This window comes from Notolepis coatsorum, assembly GCF_963971535.1.
Source record: "Notolepis coatsorum genome assembly, chromosome: 15".
Taxonomy (NCBI): Eukaryota; Metazoa; Chordata; class Actinopteri; order Aulopiformes; family Paralepididae; genus Notolepis; species Notolepis coatsorum.
The window spans coordinates 85,758,255-85,781,887 of NC_140179.1; the positions used below are offsets into that span (position 1 = coordinate 85,758,255).

Consider the following 23,633-nt stretch of genomic DNA (forward strand, 5'->3'; position numbering starts at 1 on the left):
CCACAAGAACAGATCTGGCGTTCTCAAGGATAGCATACAGCTTCCTCCTCGTCCTCCCCATCTGCCACCACCTCAAGACTGTCCAGGTCCGCTCCCACCACAGATTTCCTTGTAAACCTCACAGAGTTCAAGTTGACTCAGCTGGTGGGAGTAATTAGGCCCATTCTGACCAACCTGATTAGACCCTGTCTTTTTTGCGCTGTGAGTTTTCTGCCACTAGGGGGAGTATTGTTCAATTTAATGTTCTACAACTCAACATCCCAGAACCATGGATAGTGATAGACTTCAATTAAAGAAGGCTCTTGTACCATTACATGTAATAACATGAATAAATTCCTTGAATTATCCTTTAATATTACATCAACTGTTATTATTAAAGAACTTGCAAATGCTGCGTTTAGTGAATCTCTCAAAATTTGCAAAACAGGCCAAACTTTACACGTTCTGGTTCAGACACCTCGTGAAAAACTGAGGTTGATAAGTAAAACTGAAGTTTTAGTAATTACTAAACGGTCTCTAACTACTATGTAATTATACTAAGTTATTACTAAAACGACTAGTGGTCGTCTCACTACAATGAAATGGCTGCTATGGGGGCTAACAGTCACACATGAACAGTTGAGCTCATTGGATCCACATTGGGTCTCAGCTTTCCAGTTCTACCCAACGTGTTCAGGGACCCCAGTACGCAAAAAGAATCCAATAGATCTTTTTTTTAACCCCTTCACTGCCACACGAAAGAAGGTTAACCCTTTACTATCACACAACCGACGGCCGTGTGGCAGTGAAAGGGTTAACCTTCTGTGTATTGTCACAGTGAAAGGGTTAACCGTTTGATGGTGCGGCGGTGAAAGGGTTAATAGGCGAAAATCACTTTAAAAAAATAACTTCACACACAAAGCTGCATGGTTTTTGTCCAGAAACTGCAGAATAGCATAACGTGGCCATGTCTGAAGGGCACTCAGTAGAACCCAAACACAATTTTTCATTCACATCTTTTTTTTAATGGTCATACTTCTTTCCCTCACCAAAATGTAGGTTCACTTTGGAGTATTATTTAGCCCCCTTCCTGACGAGCATGACAGCTCGTCTAGTTTCATATAATACCTCTACCTTTGCGCTAGCTTAAACAAATGAGTCCACAGAATGTCAGGTCGGTGTTAGTGCCTTGCTCTACCAATTGAGCTACACAGGGAATGGAACCCCTAACCCTTGCAGTGTCAGTGCCTTGCTCTACCCATCGAGCTACACAGGGAATGGAACTCGTAACACTGACGGTACTAAGGGTATATTGTAGCCATACCTTACACACCCAGCTAGAAGTCAAATGTGTGCTCAGTCCAGTTGTTAACACTCTTTATTCACAACAGAACAAAAATTAAGTTAGGAATGATTGAAATATTCAACAAAATATTTCAACAATTTTAACAATATTCAACTCTATTTGATTACCAAATATAAGACCATATAGACCACGTCGTAAGCACTCTTCATGAATAAAACGTATAAAGAAAAAAAGACTAACTTCAAACAAATTCATTAATGGCATGCACTGTCTCAGCAGAAGTAGGTGAGCACGACAGACTGGATGGGCTCTCGGCAGACGGGACACAGTTTGTTCCTCTTCTTCAGCTTCCGGGCGCAGGTGTAGCAGGCCATCAGGTGACCCGTCCTGCCGTGGACGATGCAGCCGTTCTTGGGTCTGGACTGACAGATGACGCACGGCTCCAGACACGACTCCGGGAGACGGGCCTCCAGGGAGTTAAAACGCTCCAAGTCCGGCGGCGAGGGCGAGGAGAGCGAGGAGGAGGGGGGGGGGAGGAGGAGGTCCTGGGAGTTGGATTTAGAGGAGGAAGGGAGAGAGGGGGAGGAGGGAGGAGGTTGGGAGCAGGAGGAGGACAGGGGCTGGGAGGTGTCAGGAGGGAGGACTGGAGTTCTTGCTCTCTTTCCATCTGGAACGTCTAATCCCTCGTTCTCCACCTCCACACCTAGCAGCACACAACACAATACATTATAAATAAATACAATATATAGACGTCTAATATATAGTAATACTTAATACCTCCACACCTACCAGCACAACACATTATAAATAAATACAATATATAGACATCTAATATAAGATATTCCTTTATTGATACCCTTGGGGAAATTCAGGAAATATATAGTAATACTTAATACCTCCACACCTAGCAGCACACAACACATTATAAATAAATACAATATATAGACATCTTAACACTTTCTGCGCCAAAAACGCTTTACAGCGATATTGGCCGCCATGCACATTCTGCCGATAACGCTGTCCAGCGATTTTGAGATCAATATTTCATTTTTTCGCCATGGCATTCATAATTCATATATACACCCGCGACGCTGCAGCTGGACCCTATAGGCGACGGCAACGACGGCTCAATACCGCCGCCTGGTGGATGGTCGGGGGCGAGTTACACTCGCTTACAGGATATGGCTGATGTGCGTCGATTAAACTCATCCGGCCGTCACATATCGTTGCAAGGCTCCCGACAGACACAATGAACATAATGGATCGCTTTCTAAACTTAATAATCGATATGATTTCGGCATTTATTGCGACATACAAACCGGAAATGGACATAGGCGATCGGCGTCGTATACTTGGGATCTTTCACCGCCAGTCTCTTTGACCCACGGTAAGAGGAATATAACGTTATTTTCAACCCAATTGTGAGTTTCCTTGTGAGCAAACCGATCTGATCAATATATCACCCAACCTACATAAAGCATTTACTGATGATCGGGGAATTATAAACGACCCCCCCCCGCCCCCCCCCTTTCCTCCACGCATGATGAAGCATAACGTATACCGATCATATACAGTTGAATTTTTTAATATAGCGTGTATGGGGGAACGTGAGTTTAGGCCTATAACTCACGTTCTAGGAATTACTGCAGAAAACGATAAAAACATACTTATATTCTAGAAGGTATTTTTGTATGAATGAAAAAATATAACATTCCCACATCCTGAACGATAGATAATCGATGTTGAATGGGCCATAGTAATGTCAATATAGCAATACAATTTAAAAAGTTATAGCCCTGCAAAGAAGGTGAACCACTCCATAGACTTATAGCGCTGGCAGACTGGGTACAATGATGGGTACAATGGCTGGCAAGGAATGTGTTAATGTAATACTTAATACCTCCACACCTAGCAGCACAAATTACAAGATATAATCAATTATAAATGATGAATAAATATATAGATATAAATTGCTGCTGTCGGGACAAAACCTGCAAAACTCCAAAACCCCAACTTTTCAGCAGATGAAAAAAACGAACACAGATTTGAGGGTGAATAGAGTTAGGAGGTTTAGACAGATGATCGGTTTAATGCTTTCCCATTGTTTAAACTTTGTAAAACCCACACACACATATCGAGGATGATCTACGGAGTTGATTTATATAAAAAAAAAAATATTAAAAAAAATTTAGTTATGAGGTTTTGTCCCGACAGCAGCGAAATTACAGTAGATATAGAGTATATTATAGAAGACTAATATAAATGATAGTAGATAATATAGGGAGGTGTAGTCTGACGTCGCTTTGGACCGCCCGAGAGATCCACCCGTATAGGGATTTATCATTGGGAAAATGGATTATTGGCTATTGTAACAATTATGCCGCATGGAAATTGAAAAGCTTTCCATTTTTGCACAAAATGAGTTCCCTTCTATCACTAACATTATTGTTTAAGCTTTTTTGGTTGAATAACATTTCTGCGATTTTTTTTTTATGATTAATTGCAAATATTTTCATGTTGAGCTATAGATTGTGGATGAATACGCACAGAAAGGTACACCATGCAAATGTGAATGCTTTATTTGTTTTAAACTAGACGATTTAGAAATGGGCAATGGGGAAATACATTGCGTTGGACAGAGGGTGGAACGCGAAAAACGGCAATGACATAACCACTACACCTCCCTATAGAGTACATTATAGAAGACTAATATAAATTATAGTAGGACTAGGTATAGATTCTATTTTAGAAGACTAATATAAATGATAGTAGATATAGAGTATATTATAGAAAACTAATATAAATTATAGTAGGTATAGATAATATTTTTGAAGACTAATATAAATGATAGTAGATAGAGTATATTATAGAAGATTAATATAGAGACATATAAAGTATTTATAGACAGTTTATTTATATCTTTTTCAGTTTATATCGGCTTCAGACTCAGTTCCACACATTCCCAGTACAACCACTACTGCCTTGCACAAGGGCATCTCAGCTGTAGTTGTTAGTGGTCTTCTAGGAAAAATACCTTGAGAGTCGGCTGTTGCTGATTGGTCGGATGGGGGCTTGGGGGGCAGGGATTTAAGTTCAGAGGGGGCGGAGTCAGTGCTGTTGATGGACAGATCGGGCAGCCAATCCTGTTGCAGGGCCCAGCAGCGGTTGCAGTTGCGGGGGAGGGGGGGGTTCAACTCCCCACACTGAGCACACTTCCAATAATCCTACAGATACACAAACAGCAGCTGTTAACTACCAGTATAATTGAACTGTATCAGAGTAGGGAAGACTTTGTACAGTAGCAGCATGGCTAGTTTTATATAATAATAAACAAACTTGAAAGTCTTTCTGTGCTCATCTTCCCCTTCATAGCTAAAGTGAAATTCTTCTTTAACAGGGGCTGCCTGGGCATTAACTGGAGGTGGTAGGGTGCTCTGTGAATTTGCAACTAGGATGTTTGAGTATCTCCAATATAAAAGATGAATGTCAACTGTCAGTATATTGTTACACTTCAGTGTCTCGCATAGCCAGACCTCTCTCCACATCCAAGCTAGTTAGTGCTTGTGCAGTACAGGAGATATTATAACCAAACCAGAGTGTAACATTAACGTTGTTGTAACATCAACGTTAATCGTAATACGTCGGAAATGGTGCACAGAGGGTTGAAGCAAATGCTTTGTCATATTGGAGGTGCTTCCTTGCTGCAGGTATGATGTTTAGCTGTATTACATCTTTTTTTGTGAAGCTCAACCAAACGTTTAAGCGTTTGCTGCTGTTATCCACCGAAAGTAAAGAAGAGGCTCTGTTCAGCTGACGCGACCACAAAATGAGAGCCACACAGCATGCAGCACAATAATCGATTCATGTACATGTACAAAATTCTCAGCAACTTCTATAGAAGTACAGTTGAGAGTGTCCTTACCAGCTCAATCACGGTCTGGTATGGAAACTACACTGCTAAGGAGAGGAAGGCACTCCAGCGAGTGATTAAAACTGCTCAGTACATCTCTGGAGCAGCCTTCCCCTCACTACAGGACATTTACTCTACCAGGGCCACCAGGGGAGCACATAACATAATTAAGGACAGTACACACCCCCAGCACAGACTTTTCAACCTCCTGCCATCAGGCAGGTGATACAGGAGTCTGAAAGCCAGAACTACAAGACTGACAAACAGTTTCTACCCACAGGCAAGAGGCAAATCTTTCCTGTGACAAAATCCAATGTAATAAAAAAAAGTCAACCAACGAACTAGATTCTTGTACCGGATCTCCTCTCTGGTAAACAAGAATACCCTGAAGACTCTGGCAGGAGCACTCATTCAAGGGTACTACGACTATGCTTGCACCTCATGGTACCAAAGCACCTCAAAGGCGGTAAAAACAAAATTACAAACATCACAAAACAAACTGGTCAGACGACTGCTTGACCTTACTCCTAGAACCCACCTCACCCCTGCCCACTTTGACAACCTAGGATGGCTTAGAGTAGACGACAGAGTACAGCAACTTGCAATGGGCCTGGTCTACAAGATACACTACATGACTAAGGTACCCATGTACATGTCAAGAAAATACTTCCCAAAGGTCAGTGAATACCATGACACCAGAGGGAGCTCCACAAATCATGTTAAACCCAGATTCGGCTCAAACAAGGGACTAAACACGTTTCGCAATTATGCCACATCAATGTGGAACGCCCTACCCACTTTCAAAACCACTCTCAAAGAGCACCTACGGGAGACTGCAATTCGAAACTGGCCCCTGTAAATGTCCTAACCCAACCCCCTCCAATGTACAGTAAATGTCCTAACCCAATAATACACGAGACCCTCTTCTTGGGACCAAGTAAGGTTTTGTCGATAATCCAATGTACAGTTACCCCCCCACCCAACCACCTCCAATGTACAGTTTCCCCCCCCACCCCCTTTTTCATTTTTCCTTTTTTGGCAAACTGTCTGTTTAGCTGTGCACATGACAATAAACAATCTTGAATCTTGATCGTGGGAAGCCAAACATTTATTTGATGAATCAAGCAGCCTTAGTTGAGTGACTCTAACCTATTAACAGACAGAAAGAATAACTTACAGCTACGGTTATTTCAGTGTCTTCATCACAGGAGTCTTCATCGTCTGCTTCAAAGATGGTCACTTCATAAACCTGGACATAGATATAGATACTATATAACATCTAAACCTGACAAACAGAATACAGATCTATAGATCTAGTAAACATGCAGTAATCCAGCCCCTCCTCAAAAAAACCCAGCTTAGAACCCCACCCTCCTTAGCAACTACAGACCAAACAGTCAAATCTGCCTTAAAATCCCACTCAAGACTGGTGACGAAGGGAAACCGGGCGTTCGCAGTTGCAGCGCCAAAACTCCGGAACAAGCTCCCTCTAAACATAAAATCTGCAAGCACTCTACAGACTTTTACGGCCATGTTCAAAACCCACCTTTACGCCATAAAAAATATCCTTGAGCTAGTTTTGTGTTGTAGTACGACAGGTGTATTATGTCCCGTCTGTTCTCCGTCTGCTTGGTTGGCCTGCATATATTTTTTCTGTTTTCTTATTGTTCCTGTCTTTCTGTATTTCTTTTATTCGCGGGCTGCACCTCGGGCTGATGTAACTATTGGCTGAGGGGACGCAATATAAATAAATGTATCATATCATATCATATCATCTAAACCTGACAAACAGAATATACCGTACATAGAACATCTACGCTGCCGTTCTTCAACAAACTAAATATATCACGTCGGTCTGAGAGAAGAATCCATCATCAGAAATACACGATGACTTGTGTTGTGGATGGTTACACAACTTCTGTTTGCATGTTGAGGTCTGGATTAAAAAAAAAAATGGTGAGCTGCCCGTCTGAAGCTATGCATCGATTGCACTACTGTGTCAAGTACCACATAATATCTCTTTAATGCTGAAATTGACTTGCTGCAGTTACGAATGCGCTTACAGTATATACACAGTATTAGTTTCCTTCTTGTACTTTAGCCGTGAGCAGTGTTTGAACAAATCTTTAAAAGAAAATAAACAAACAGTGTCTAATAACGGCATTGGCTTCCCTGTGTCTTTAGCCAAGTATTCTGGCATCAAGTCAACTACAGCCTGTTTAATGTAACATTACGTTCTCAATGCTGAAGGCGTTATGTTGCTAATGTAACGCTACGTTCCTAACACTGAAGACATACTGTATGTTGCCAACGTCATCAGCATTGATCATGTTAGCATGGCTAACGTAAGTTGCTAACGTTGCTAACCTGAACAGACCCATGGAACCAGCACGCTATCCTTTGCCGCAAAGCTATTATGGGCTGGAGGGGCAATGTTAGCTTTAGCTTAGCCTAGTAGTGGAGAGATGGACCTTCTGTATTTTGGTGGATGGTTGCTGCTAACGTTAGCAGCAGGCCACAAAATCCTCTAATACAAGCAGCACATTCATGTATCAATTCATCCCCCATTTTCTAGCTTAGCTTTCTTTAGCATCTTTACTTAGTACAACAGCAAAACACAAGTGTGGTTGTGTGGAGCTCTAGCTGAACCAGACGGCTAGTGAGAGCTCTGTATTGACCTTGTGTGGAGCTCTAGCCCATTGAAACCGGGAAACACATGTGTGTGTATATGCAGGCTATATAATACATTATTAGCAGGCGTTTTAGATCTTGTCGTGGAAATATTATCATGTCATTATAGATCTGTTGAGATATCATACATATTCCATCATTGTACAACTTGACTGGGTTAATACGCTCAGATAACTACTACAGTGTGTGTGTGTCTCTTGTTAGGACTTCACAGTTATATTTTCTCTTCCTAACCAGCCAAAGCAAGGTGGTGTTATTACTTCCCCTACTGAGAACCCAGTTTGTTTATACTTTCATCATCATATCTGATGTATAATGTTACGTCTATTTCTGTGTATAATGTACGTTCTGACCAGACCTCTTTGTCACTTTGCTCATCAGACGCTTGTGTGTGAACATGTGTCTCTGATTGTAAACTTAACTTTCTACTGTGGCCACAGAGAAATAATTAAACTATGCTTTATATTTTTTAATAACTCGACTCAGAATGATTTATACAACGGCTCATCTTTTGTCCTTTAATATTTTCCATAACAGTCTAAATGGGCTAGTGGCTGAACCAGAAGGCTAGCGAGCGCCCTGTGTTGACCTTGTGTGGAAGTGTGATTGACATTGCGCAGTGTGAGCTGTACAGACATACCGACAGACAAAACCTGTTCTAGACGGTTCGGCCATGAAAATAAAAGGTTTATGAGTTTGAAACTCACCAATGTGCCCTACAGAAAAATATGAAGTGTCACAGCCAAGTAAAAAGGTTTTGAAATTACCATTCACTCAGTCTGGAGCCTTACTATGTGTGTGTGTGTGTGTGTGTGTGTGTGTGTGTGTGTGTGTGTGTGTGTGTGTGTGTGTGTACCTCATCCGCTCCAGACAGCGAAGCGTCTTCATCATCATAGTTTTCCGAGTCGATGGATTCAACCTCAAACTCAACACTGAAGTTATCGGAGTCTGAATCAGAACCGTCTGCAACCACTGGACCACTCAATACAGACTGGTTAGACTGGGAGAGAGACACAGAGACAGAGAGACTGGTTAGACTGGGAGAGAGACACAGAGACAGAGAGACTGGTTAGACTGGGAGAGAGACACAGAGACAGAGAGACTGGTTAGACTGGGAGAGAGACACAGAGACAGAGAGACTGGTTAGACTGGGAGAGAGACACAGAGACAGAGAGACTGGTTAGACTGGGAGAGAGACACAGAGACAGAGAGAAAGAGAGAGACAGAGAGAGAGACTGGGAGAGAGACAGAGTCAGAGCGAGAGAGGGAGGGAGAGAGGGATACAGAGAGAGGGAGAAAGAGAGAGAGAGAAAGAGAGAGGGAGGCTAGTTAGACTGGGAGAGACAGAGAGAGCCAGAGCGAGAGAGAGGGTGGGAGAGATGGATAGAGAGTGAGAGAGAGGGGGGGAGAGATGGATAGAGAGAGAGAGAGAGAGAGAGAGAGAGAGAGAGAGAGAGAGAGAGAGAGAGAGAGAGAGAGCGAGGGAGACAGAGACTGAGAGAGACAGAGCAAGAGAGAGAGGGGGGGGACAGAGAGAGAGAGAGATAGAGACAGAGAGAGAAAGAGCTCACCACACTAGGTGCCTCCGATGATTGGCTGCTATGTCGGTCTCGCCCATTTCTCAGTCCACCAATCACACACCAGGACAGGCTGTCAATCAGAAGAAAGAATGAGATGTAAAGATGGTTCTCCTCACAGTACTAATATAGCTCTACTAGAGGTAGAGCTGAATAAAAACACTGAAACCTGCTCCACAGCAGGTTTATTCCAAAGTAGGTGGAATAAGTACCAGGAGTTGAACCAACAATCATTGCACTGGCGGGTGAGTGCTCTCACCACTATCCAACTATGATTATAGTTAGAGTTAAGGTTAGTTTTAACATTCACTTAATGGTTATGGTTAAGACATAAAGTTAGGGTTAAGGTTAGAGTTTGGTCCCCAGCAGGGAGAACTTCAAAAAATATATATATATAGTAATATATGTACTTTTTTGTAATACACATGTTACGAATCGATACAATACGTAAATATAGAGCTGCCGCGGTTATTGCATTACCGCGGTATCGCTGTTACATCACGCCCACCGCAGAGTTTAGCTGAATACCGCATCACTGCTGTTTTTTATAATAATACTCTCAACCAAAGCAACGGAACAATTTTGATTGACAGTCGATTCTGCCAATTACGTCACACCGCTTGCACCCGCCTCTGCTGTTACCACCAATCGGCAAGCGCGTATTCGTTTTTTACTTCCTGATAGTCAGCCATTGATCAGGTTTGGGTGGGCGCCCGGGGGGTGAAGGGGGGGGGCAAGCGGACAGCTGACCAAGTGGACAGCTGACTCGACATAATGTTACCGTTTCCAATGTTAAGTCGAGTTCATTCATACTACACTAGTACACGTATGATTAATCCAATAATGAACACATATATATATATATCTTGTCATTTTAAACAAGTTACCATTCATTCATTCATTCATTCATCCATTATGCAATACCCGCGTCGAAATTAACACGCTGTGTTGAGAGAGCGAGAGAGAGAGAGAGCGAGAGAGAGACCGCATTAACTCACTTGTTTAGTTGAAACGTGGTCCAGGTCAGGAGGGCTTGATAAAGTGTATATATCCACTGTCCCACAGTCACAGACTGTTGTTTCCGCGTCGAACAGCCTGCAAACTACCTGGCGTTCTATCGCCATGCTCTAAGACAAACTCTAACCTTAACCAACTTTGAAAGAGTGCCTAAGCTTAACCATCGAAAGAACTTGCCGTCACGCTCTAAGATACTCTAACCTTAACCAACTTCAAAGAGTGGCTACAGTGTAGAAACTGACGTCGGCCAATCAGAGAGCGTCTCCGAGAAATGCGGCTACGGAAAGTATAGACGCTGCTTGCTTAGATGATATAGATCGCTTGAAAACGCGCCCGGCTTCCATCATAATACATCATATTTCAACGCACAGCGCGTTACGCACTGATTGGCTGCGACGAATACAGCGATGAAACCAGTGCACGCCCACTGTAAGCGCTATTGCGTCTAGCCCGAGAGAAATGCGGCTACGGAAAGTATAGACGCGGTATGATTCTCTATCAGACAGTCACTTCCTGTTAATGAAAACAATTATTTATATTTGATATATTAACGTTAACCAGGGAGGGCGGCGCTCTAGCGCCCACTATCGGCCGGCCGCCACTGGCTTGTGCCGAGAAAAGACCCCACTGGTGAACAACATCATTGGTCAGTAGGAAACAGGGCCAGGGGTCCGACATTCTTGATTTCCCCATATTTTTACATCCAGAAACTATTCTTCTCTATTCCTTGAAAACATCTAGATTGTCTCTCAATCATCCTCCACTAGTCAATCAAATCTGAACATTGAATTTAAAATAATAATCCAGTCATATAAAGCTCTCCTCCTATTGGTCATCAGCGATGGAGTGACAGCTGACAAACCTGTTGTCGAAGGTGAGGGAGAAACTGTCAGAGCGCCTCCTCTTCCTGCCTCCTCCTTCCTCCTCATCCTCTTCCTCCTCGTCTTCAGCAGCATCAGCCGGTTGAGACGGTCCTGCAGGACACACATCTGGATTACTACACTTGTGAGGACACACATCTGGATTACTACACTTGTGAGGACGCACCTACAGTATAGACCAATAGTTTAACAGTGTAGACTTAGACCAATAGTTTAACAGTATAGACTTAGACCATTAGTTTTAACAGTGTAGACTTAGACCATTAGTTTTAACAGTGTAGACTTAGACCATTAGTTTTAACAGTGTAGACTTAGACCATTAGTCTTGACAGTATAGTACTTAGACCATTAGTTTTAACAATGTAGACTTAGACGATTAGTTTTAACAGTGTAGACTTAGACCATTCGTTTTAACAGTGTAGACTTAGACCATTAGTCTTGACAGTATAGGACTTAGACCATTAGTTTTTAACAGTGTAGACTTAAACCATTAGTTTTAACAGTATAGACTTAGACCAATAGTTTGACTGAAACAAAATTACAAATGTGTAAAATTGTGTTTCCAAAACGCAATCATGCAGACAGAAGAACCAGTTAAGTCTAGTGTTTTCATCTCTTGATCAGTAAATAACTCATTCAGCATGAGGAGAAAAACACTGGGGTACAGAACACTGGGGTACAGAACACAGAACACCTGGTCTCACCTGGGTCATCACTTCTCCTCCTTTTCCTCCTGCTCCTGTCTGATGAAGATGACACACTGTCTGACTCCGTCTCCTGAACACACACACACAATATATACACAATGATTAAAAACATAGGAATACAAATGTGACAGTACTAGGGCTGACCTCGACTAGTCCACTAAGCGATCGAAAGGAGCCGTAGTCGACTGCCAACCTTCTGCCAAAGATTTGTCAAATAATTTTTTTTTAATATCATTCTTTCCAAAAGCAAAGAGGCCTAAAAACGTGTCTAGCGCTAATGGCGCGCATACCAGCGAGGCTGACTGCCTAAGAAAACACACACACACACACACACACACACACACACACACACACACACACACACACACACACACACACACACACACACACACACACACACACACACACACACACACACACACACACACACACACACACACACACACACACACACACACACACACACACACACACACACACACACACACACACACTAAAGGTGGGAGTCCTCTTCAGTATGGCTGGGTAATTAATCCCATTTTATTTTTAATTAAAATGTTAGCTTCCAAGGACACACTGTAATCGCAGTGTACATCTTCGGCTGCCAGAACGTCTGGCCAGCCAGAGGAGGGAGGGAGGAGAAGGAAGAGCGATAAGAGGACAGGAAGGAGAGAGGGCCAACGTCCAAACAAGCAGGAGAGGAGAGGACAGCCACCTGGGCACAGCAGTCCCCCACCAGCAGAGAGCTCAGCCACCCGGCCTGAATACTAGGGGTGGGTGGGAATCACCAGAGGCCTCACGGTACGATTATAATCACGATACTTAAAGTCACGATACGATAGTATTGCGATTCAAAATATTGCGATATGCTGAGTATTGCGATATATTGCGATTTATTACCTTTTTTCAACTGCAAAGTAAAACTTTGTCAACGTGTTTTATCTAATAAAATTACGTTTTCAGTGTGTTCATCTCACTTCAATCTCAAGCAGACAGATGTCAACACTGTAATCTGTGTTGCATGTACCTGACAAACTGAACTGTTTGTATTACAGTCATATTGCAACTTAACTGAATGCACACGTGTGTGTGTGTGTGTGTGTGTGTGTGTGTGTGTGTGTGTGTGTGTGTGTGTGTGTGTGTGTGTGTATTACCTCTGTTGTTCTGACCGTGCTTCTCTCTGGTTGGCTGTGTTCTGGGAAACGAGGGGGGGAATCTGGTAGAGAGAGAGAGAGAGAGAGAGAGAGAGAGAGAGAGAGAGAGAGAGAGAGAGAGAGAGAGAGAGAGACATTAAGTTACCTAAGGCCATGGAGTGAGGAAGACTGCTGCTGAAACCCTGTCCTAGTAGACAGGAGAGAAGAGAAAAGGAGAGAAGAGAAGAGAGAAAAGGAGAGAGGAGGCGAGGAGAGAAGAGTTTCTATACCTTGAACTGCTACAAGGTTCTTGAGGATCATTGCAAACAGAACCCTGAAACACAAAGGATTGGTTCATATCAGATCACATGACAGCGACACTTGCCCGAAACATGACACATTCTCACACACACACACTGTGACTGGATCAGAAACATGTCTGTTCTGATTTCAGTTTAAAATACCTTAACTAACAAACTATCTTAACTAACAAACTATCTTAACTAACAAATTACCATAGCTAATAGGGGTGGGACGGTTCACAAAATGGACGGTTCGGTTCGTATCACGGTTTTGGGGTCACGGTTTTCGGTTCGGTTCGATATACGCAAATTTTTATTAAAAAAAAATGTCAACCATGTTTAAATTCCCTGATTGTCAGTTCTGAATGGAAAGATTCGTTTTCTGCTTGAAATTAAAGTGCAGTATTTGAAATACAATGAAAGGAATATGGCTGGATTTCTTATCATACATCAAACTAACACACACACACACTGTACTGTTTAAAAACAACACTGCTCTGTTCATTCTATTTTTAAAATACGTACATTATCTGTCTACATTTATTTAGACTAACATTATTTAAATATTGAGTGCAACTGTGGTGGATTACGTAATTCGGTGAGTTGGAACTATCTATGGGTTGGCGGGTCCCCACGGACATTTTAGTGGCACGGACCTTCAGCTCAGGCAACGTTATCAGCTCCGGTAACGTTAGGAGTTCATAACATCAACAGGCAGTGGGAAAGCGGCAATAGTCCCGGTTGGAGTTAGTAAAACACAGTTGTATGTTAGCCTTCTTGGATGTTGAATAAACGCCTATCATTGTCTTTAAACACCCCGCCTCTCAGACTCCCATTTCCTCCTCTGCTAGCTAGTAGCTACGCTACCATAGTTAAAACGTGCGTTGTGTTGTACAAACTGCTAACGCTATGGCAAGATGTGTGTAGGCCTATGTAATGTTAATGGCTATGTTTTTAAAGTCGTAATGAAGATTGATTTATATTGTGCTTGCCATTTTTACACAAACTGACTAGCACCTGGCTGCAGTGCTGCTGCTGCCTGCAGCCGGTGCTCACCTCTCCCGGCTCCGCCAAATAATTTTTTTTTATTTGCGCGTCATCTGAACCATACGATACACAGACGCCCCCGAACCGTGGGGGTCGTACCGTACGGTACACGGTTCGAATGCGTATCGTCCCACCCCTAATAGCTAACAAACTACTTGTACCTTAGCTAACAAATTACCTTCACTAACAAACTACCAGTACCTTAGGTAACAAATTACCATAGCTAACAAACTACTTGTACCTTAGCTAACAAATTACCTTCACTAACAAACTACCAGTACCTTAGGTAACAAATTACCATAGCTAACAAACTACTTGTACCTTAGCTAACAAATTACGTTCACTAACAAACTACCAGTACCTTAGCTAACAAATTACCTTCACTAACAAACTACCAGTACCTTAGGTAACAAATGACCATAGCTAACAAATTACCTTAAATAACCCTCTGACATTTTGAAGAAATAATTACCTAACTGAATAACTAACCACCAAAATGACTACGTATCAAACTAAACTAAATTGCAGACTAACTAACTAACCAACTAATAAACTAAAGTCGCTTTCACACCAGAGCTGTTTGGTCCGGACCAGACGGACCAGAGTTCGTTTCCTCGGATAGTCCGCTTGGTTTGGGGTGGTGTGAATGCTCTGAAGAACTCTGGTGCGGACCAAAAAAGCTAACTCTGGTCCGCCTGAAAACATAGGTCTCGGTTCGCTTCCAAGTGAACCCTGGTGCGTACTTTTGTGGTGTGAATGCTCATCGGACCAAACGCAAGACCAAATGTAGGAAGTGACCCGATAAACTGTGCATCTTGGGGAGAAGGAAACAAAACAAACACTGCGGCGCTGTCCCGCCTGCTCTACTTCACTGTGAAACAGACAGAGAGAGAGTCCCTGCTGTCAGCGGAGTGTGCTGTGTGCTGTGTGTGTGTGTGTGTGTGTATGTGTGTGCGCTGGGCTGCTTCGCAGAATAACGTGGTGTGTGTGTATGTGTGTGCGCTGGGCTGCTTCGCAGAATAACGTGGTGTGTGTGTGTGTGTGCGCTGGGCTGGTTCGCAGAATAATGTGGTGTGTGTGTATGCGTGTGCGCTGGGCTGCTTCGCAGAATAATGTGGTGTGTGTGTATGTGCGCTGTAGAACTGTCCCCGAAGCCTGTTTTTGGGATTCTATACATCCAATAGACGAGCGCCCTTTTCGATCGCGTGACATTCTTCAGAAAGTTTGGTGCACTTGACAAATTGCAGTGTGAAAGCAAACCGAACCAAATGAAGAATGCAACAATGTTGCAACTTCACCCCCGCCGAATCGCACAGAGTCCACCAAACTATATGTGAAAGCGACCTTACTAACCCCAGGGGGGGTAGTGTCTGTATCAGCTGTCTCTCCAAGAACAACATGTCTGGGCAGAAATCACAGAGAGTGTGTGTTACTGTGTGTGTGTGACATGGCGACTACTGGTAATTCAACATGTAAACGCATGTGGCTGCAGACATCAGGGCAGAAATCTCACCTTGGTTCTTTGACAGAGAAACTATCCACTCCAAGTAACCGCCCCAGTGCATCCTGGGAACAGTGGACTATGTGTTGTTGTCTTTGGTCATACAACTTCTTCTGCATAATGTACAAACCCAGGTAGTGCATTACCTAGAGAGGAGGAGAGGAGGTAAATACAGCGGTTTAAAGAGGGAGGAATGTTTCAACAGTGAACCAACCAAGGCCCCCAAACTATAACTGGCTACAACTCAACTCCTGCAGCTCTGCAACAATCTAGAGGAAACAGGGACAGCAGTGAGTCTTTAAACAGCCTCAGAAAACAACCCCTGACTGATAACATCCTGGTGAGCCTTCCATCAAGACCCATCTCTGTTCACTCTTAGTTCTCTCCTGTCCATCTTCCAGCCAGTGGAACGACCTCCCTCTGAGACAGACATACATGGAGGACATTAATATCTCCCTGAGACACACATACATGTAGACATTAATATATCTCTAATATATATATATATCTCTATTAGGGGTGTAAACTAAGGTACACGTATCCGTACCGAACCGTTTCAGTGTGTACTGTACCGAACGGCTGTGTACCAAACGAATACAACGGTATGTTAACCACTAATGACCGCCCACCGGGGGCCTGTTTTTTTTACACCTGGGTCATCACTTCTCCTCCTGTGGTAAATAAAACCACATGTATCTCAAGTAGTTTAAATATAATTTCCTGTTGAGTCATCTAGTTGTAGTCATGTGACTTAAGTCATCTAATTGTGGTCATGTCACTTGAGTCATCGTTTAAAGCTCCATAAGGAAGTGACTCACTAGTTCCTACTAGACTGTCTGCTAAATGAAATACCTGGGCTGGTAGAAGCTTCCATCAGCCAATAGAAACATAGCACTGTTTTTTTTTGCCCGTTAACAGTGTTGAGGAGAATATTTGTTAGGGGGGGGTCAGGAAGGAGGAAGTGAATCACTGGATGTTTAAAATGTCACTGATGTCATGGCAACAACCAGTGGTGCGTTATTGAAATCATCTGGGGTGACACGCACCACGTGCACGGGCGCTCCCGGCGCGTGCGCGCGCTCCCGCGAATGCGCATTTAATGTCCCCTCGCTTGGGCACAGACTAAAGACAGTGCCTAATTGCCTCTACGAATGGAATGTAACACGTCTTCACAACAAGTTAGGTGTGAATGTGTCTGAGAACGTATTTAACACACCTGACGACCGGCGCTATTGATATGCAAATAGCGAGTGAGCTTGCACACCGTGCTACCCCGTCCCATGAACAACGCATACCTGGCAACAACACTGGGATGTGACTGGTCTGACTGGAGTTCACTAATCATACTGGTCACACGATGGCCACTACAGAACTGGCACCAGGACACAGACAGCTTTATAAATTCAGATTCAGATTTTATTTTATTATTTTTTATTTGCCATAATGCAACAAGTACAGTGGCATTCTTACTGTTTGCTCCACAGCATCAAGGAATGAAAAAGCTATAATTTACAGAATAAAAAAACAGGTATTTATATACAATAAACAATCAACTGTCTGCGTGCGGTATGTGCAATAAAATAAGTACAAGACATCTACACACAGACAAGACAGACAGACAGACGGACGGACCGACAGTAGGTACCTCCTTCATAGTAAAGATGTCTTGGTGAGCTCCTGCATGTTGTAATAATGACTGGAGTTCTACTTTGGGTCTTACCTGAAAATGACAGAGACAACACATTGTTACACACAGCACAACTCTCTCTCTCTCTCTCAAACTTAAATAAGCCTCCTAGTACTTATTCAGGGTTGACTGATTGATAGAGAAGACTGATAGTTATTCCGCATGCAAATCAGTCAGTCATTAACCCTTTCACTGCCGCACTACCAAACGGTTAACCCTTTCCCTGCGACGATACACAGAAGGTTAACCCTTTCACTGCCACACAACCAGGTAACCGTCGGTAGTGTGATAGTAAAGGGTTAACCTTCTGTAGTGTGGCAGTGAAAGGGTTAAACAAATGAATGAATGAATGAATGAATGAATGAATGAATGAATGAATGAATGAATGAATGAATGAATAAGTTGGTCAGTCCCTAAACAGTCAGTCAGTATCTCACCAGCTTGTTGTCCTCTGGGTGCTGCTGCCCAGGGCGTTGGCAGCTGTCGCTCGACATGGTGCTTCCGTTTCCTGGAGACACACAACACAGATACCTTTAACACGGGGACGACAGTGGCGCAGTCAGGAGGTAGAGCAGTTGTCTGGTAATCGGAAGGTTCCCGGTTCGATTCCTGCTCCTCCCGGGCAGCGTGTCGAAGTGTCCTTGAGCAAGACACTTAACCCCTAATTGCTCCCGATGTGCAGGATGGCCTCCGCCATCGGTGTGTGAATGTGAGGAACAAGAATTGTAAAGCACTTCAGATAAAAGCGCTATATAAATGCATCATATACCATTTTACTATATACAAAACACAGCTAACTTCAACAATATATATATTTTTTAAACAGCTAACTTTAACACTATATACACAACGAACACAGTTAACTTGAACACTATTTGACATACACAACAGTTAACTTTAGCACTATATATTATATATACACTTCACAGCTAACACAACACAGCTAACTTTAACATTATAATATCTACACACACCATATCTAACTTAAATACTATACTGTATACACACACAACACAGCTCAATTTAACACTATATCACAACACCGCTAACTTTAACACTATAGACACAACACAGCTAACTGTAACACTATATATACACAACACAGCTAACTTTAACACTGTATATTATACACGTCACATACACAACACAGCTAACTTTAGCACTATATATACACTTCACAGCTAACTTTAGCACTATATATATACAATTCACAGCTAACTTTAGCACTATATATATACAATTCACAGCTAACTTTAACACTTTATACACACACAACACAGCTAACTTTAACACTAGACACAACACAGCTAAGCTGTGTAACACTATATATACACAACAACAGAGCTAACTTAGTTTAACACTATGTTATACACACACAACACAAGCTACCTGTAACACTACACAACACAGCTTACTGTAACACTAATATACACACAAACACAGCTACATTTAACACTATACACACACAACACAGCTAACTTTAAACAATATATACACACAACAGAGCTAACTTTAAACACATATATATTATATACACATACACACAGCTAACTTTAAACACTACACACACACAGTTAACTTTAAACACTCTATACACACAACACAGCTAACATACAGTAAGATGCACACCAAACCACTTCTCAGACACCAAAACCCGTTTCTAGATAATGTTAGGAATTCAAACAAACATGTAAAAAATAATAATAATGACAGCTCTGTTCAAGAATAGACAACATTAGGACTAACTAACTTAGATTATCACCTGCTAAATTATATTACAGACAGCAATATAAATGACATTATATATTACATTAAATTAAATTACAGGCAACATTAATAATCCACTCAATAATTAGTGAAACAGACTTACCTAATTAAAATAAATATATTAAAAGATCTCTCTTATTTACACATGGCCTCCAGCATCCAGCGTTCTGGACATAAAGTGCAGTGAGTGTGTGCCGTGGTAGTGAGAGCAGCTGAGAGCAGCTGAGAGGCCAGGGGGCTTATATAGAGTTGGGACATGTCAGGGCTAGCAACGCTCCGTCAGCCTGTCATGGCCACAGCTCTCCACTAGACAGTCAGTTTGGAGTCTACACAACAGGGCCAAGTGAGACCAAACTGGGCCTAGTTTTACACAGCAGAGCCAGAGCTTAGTCATCATTATCAGGGTGGAGAGATCAAACCAGATGTTGCAGGTGACCCATTTGGTCTGTGGCTGTTTATCGGCTGGCCCCAGACACGTTGGCAGCTAAAGGGTCTATAGAGCTTGATAACAATTTTCTATGAGTTGAGTGGATGCATGACCAGAGCACTAGCTTTAATAATACAATAATAATAATACATTTGATTTGTAGGGCGCGATATAGTTGTGGAGCAAATCCAAAAGCGATACATTGTAAAAGAACATAAAAGCTAGCAAGAGAGTAAAAGAAAAATGATTTTTTAATTTATTCTTTTACAATTTAATAAATATTATGTTCCGTCACTGCATCGATGCAGAATCGTCCACGTCGCGATGCATCTTAGAATCGAGAAATGTCCACACCCCTTGACAGTATTTTGTTTTATATAATGTTTATATAATGTTATTATATTATTATCATCATTATTACATAATTGTATTATAGTAATATCACTATTACATGATAGTAACATGCAGATATTCTTCTCTAGTCCTGCTAGGACATGTCAGGGCTAGCCAGGGCTTAGTCATGTCTGAGTCATAAAGTTGATGTTTGATTTCCACTACAGAGCAGGCCAGGGCTATCTCATTATCAGGAAAAGGAATGTTCTCTCTGTCTAAACAACAGTTCCACAGAGACATTCTTGTGTCTTCTGTAGGCTGCTCTGGCATCCAATATGTATGTAATGATTTATTGACGCTGGTAGGATGGAGGATATAGTTTAGGTTCAAGACCTGTGACCTTATTAACACTAGAACAGCAGGCCTTGCACACTTCTGTGAAGCACGACTCAGTCAAACAATCCCACCTTCCCTCCCCTGTCTATGAGTAGTGTTCTTATTGCAAAGCCTATTGGGCTAGGGATAGTCACAAGTAATGTTTTCCCAGATCGGGTACTCGCATGAATTACTCAAGTAATTGTTTAGGGAAATCCATTTGTAGAACATGTCAGCAATAACAAAATATTGCATGGAGTCACACACAAACACAATATACCCGATGCTTAGTGCGTATTGTTAGTCAAGACAGTCAGTTACCATTTGTAATAATTAAATTACCTCCACTCTGTGTGAATGTGCCTTAATTTATTCTAATATTTAATTCAAACAAAACTTAAGTGAGTCTTTTTTCACTTTGTTGCCTATAGAGAGTATGCAAGTTTCAGGATCATTTTAACTAAATTAATCATTAATTAAGCTAGTTTATAAAAAAAATCAGCTCCACAATATGTATATAATTGTATCCCCTAATGAGACCTATGACTTGTAATTCTGTGTTACGGCCTTGTCCCTGGCTGGCGCTGGCAGCCCTGCAGTGGGAACAGCCCGACATGTTTACAGGACACATACATGTCTAGAGCTCACTGACTGACTCAGCTAGTGCTTACCATAACACACACACACACGCGCGCCCCCCCCCCCCCCCCCACACACACAGAGCTAGGGTAATATGCCCGGGCTTGTCCTGCATCCCTCTCTCTCATTGCGTAAAGTAATAACAGCAACAACACGGGCTGTTTGACTGACAGGGACAGAATTAGAAGTGTTCAAACAAAGAGCCTACTGTGGGTTTGACCAACAGGAACACTAACATTACTTACTAGGTTTGACAAACAGGAACACTAACATTACTGTAACATCTTGTATTTCGGACCAAGCGCCTGGATGGACTCATGGATTAAAAAGGACTATTAGTATAGACAAGGACTACTGCGTGGTACAAGTTCTGATTATTTTAACATGATCAGACAGTCACCTATTATCTCTGGTCATATTAATAATTTGATCAACGTGTCCTGTCAAATGGAATTTGTTTTGATTGATTGATTGAAAACTTTATTTAACAGATTGCAGAATGGGTACAATACAGTACGGCTACACAATTGTTAAGGGAATGCAGACCAGAGAAAGACTTTCGTCTTGTTTACATCAGGGTCCCCCATTTTCAATTAATAATGAGTTGTAATTCATCATTGTTATTTAATTTGCAGGAGTCTCTTCTATTAAAGATGCATTTGTAACTTATCATCACAACTCCACAAATCACCAGACTTACTCTGTATTATTATCTCATGTTTATATTAATATAGGCCGGCTACCACACAATAATATGCACGTCTGGTCATGTACACGTATTCATGTCACGACCGTTAGAACGTAAATGTTCCATAACACAGGCTAATGTAACGAGTTTGAGTAACTTATCTGGTGTAAACATCAACATGTGTTGCCTTATATAATGTTGTCACGTATCACTTCTCATGTTAGCTGTTAACTAACTTACAGTTCACATGACTGTAATGCATCATCATCATCATCATAACAACACTGTACTCACAGCTCCCAGCCTCCAGACACGCCCCCGCCTCGCCGCGTCCTCTGCTCCGCCAGTCACTACGAGAGCCCGAGGCTCAGAGGCCTGCTAGCATGCGGCTAATGCTAAAAAGCTCCTCCTAAACCCGTTCAACGACCGACGTTTTTAGCCGTCAACTACACAACACATTTATAACGAAACAATCATATTTGTGCCACAGACACATTTACATTCGTTTTGGAAGTTGAACAGGGCGTCAACTAATTAATTAAAGCCAATCTAAATAGCTAACGTTATGTTAGCCAGTACTTACTTACTTCCTGTCGGTAAACGGTTTCTGGAGACTCTGCCGCCCCTAGTGGCGCGCGTGCGCAGGGAACAGGCAAGTGGCGCGCGTGCAGATAATCTACTTCACTGGGGAGTAAACGAGTAGGGGATATCTGCAGAGCCCAGGCGTCCAGCGTCTCTACATTTCGTAGCCGCATTTCTGCAGACCCCTCTCTGATTGGTTGAACTCCAGTTCTGCAGACCCCTCTCTGATTGGCCGAGCGCGCGCATGCGCATGAGCCGCGACAAGCTCCTCTAGCCAGGAGGCGTTTTCCTTAATGCCAAGCAAGCAGTGCAAAAATGCTTCCGCATTCGTCACCGCACGCCAGTGCGGTAAAGCGCCCTTCTTTTCAGGCCCCGCTTAGACAAATGCTACCGTGCGTGCACCGGCGGCGGCGTGCTCGCTCAGGTGCGTGCGTGCGCCGGCGTGCTCGCGCGAGGTGCCCGCGCATGCGCATGAGATCCCACCTTGGTTCGACACGAGCGGAGCTCAATATATATAAGTCACCGCCCCTTATTCAGTATCTAGAAATAGCTCAATTGGCAAGGCCACATAGCTGTGGATCCTATGGCTCGTTTGCTGGCGAGTTCGAATCCCATCGAAAATATTTTTTAACGTGATTTTTTTTTAACGTGTATTCTTTCGCCGGTTAAGGTTAGGCATGGTTAAGGTTAAGGTTAAGGTTAGGCATTGTTTCGGAGTTGGTTAAGGTTAGAACGGTTAAGTTTAGGCGCTGTTAAGGAGCTGGTTAAGGTTAGAGTTTGTCAAAGAGAATGGCAATATAATTTCTATGGTTAAGGTTAGGCATGGTTAAGGTTAAGGTTAAGGTTAGGCATTGTTTCGGAGTTGGTTAAGGTTAGAACGGTTAAGTTTAGGCGCTGTTAAGGAGCTGGTTAAGGTTAGAGTTTGTCAAAGAGAATGGCAATAGACAGCCTATTTCCGCGCGACCTGGGCGCTGGGCGGCGGAAAATGAAAGGCGCATTACTGCACGCCACTACGGTAAATTTTTGCACTGCTTGCTTGGCATAAAGCTACACGCAGCCAGGAGTCACATCAGGGTCCCCCATT

General features: G+C 42.6%; 1 protein-coding gene across 4 annotated transcripts; it reads right to left on the reverse strand.

The window, feature by feature from the left end:
- Positions 1 to 1,339: 1,339 nt before the first annotated feature.
- On the reverse strand, positions 1,340 to 22,637 carry mdm2 (MDM2 proto-oncogene). Of its 4 annotated transcripts, none has more exons than XM_084330317.1 (13): positions 22,551 to 22,637; positions 18,176 to 18,246; positions 17,697 to 17,771; positions 16,064 to 16,197; positions 13,492 to 13,535; positions 13,223 to 13,284; positions 12,066 to 12,138; positions 11,343 to 11,454; positions 9,458 to 9,536; positions 8,743 to 8,886; positions 6,373 to 6,444; positions 4,320 to 4,509; positions 1,340 to 1,988 (listed from the first exon to the last, which is right to left on the reverse strand). In XM_084330317.1, the coding sequence occupies exons 2-13, from the start codon at positions 18,230 to 18,232 to the stop codon at positions 1,558 to 1,560; spliced, it is 1,473 nt and encodes a 490-aa protein (XP_084186443.1). In that variant the 5' UTR covers positions 18,233 to 18,246; positions 22,551 to 22,637; the 3' UTR covers positions 1,340 to 1,557. The 4 variants fall into 4 exon arrangements, with proteins under 4 accessions (XP_084186443.1, XP_084186444.1, XP_084186441.1 ...); XM_084330318.1 differs by having other exon boundaries at positions 22,555 to 22,606; XM_084330315.1 differs by lacking the exon at positions 22,551 to 22,637 and adding an exon at positions 22,262 to 22,544.
- Positions 22,638 to 23,633: the final 996 nt, after the last annotated feature.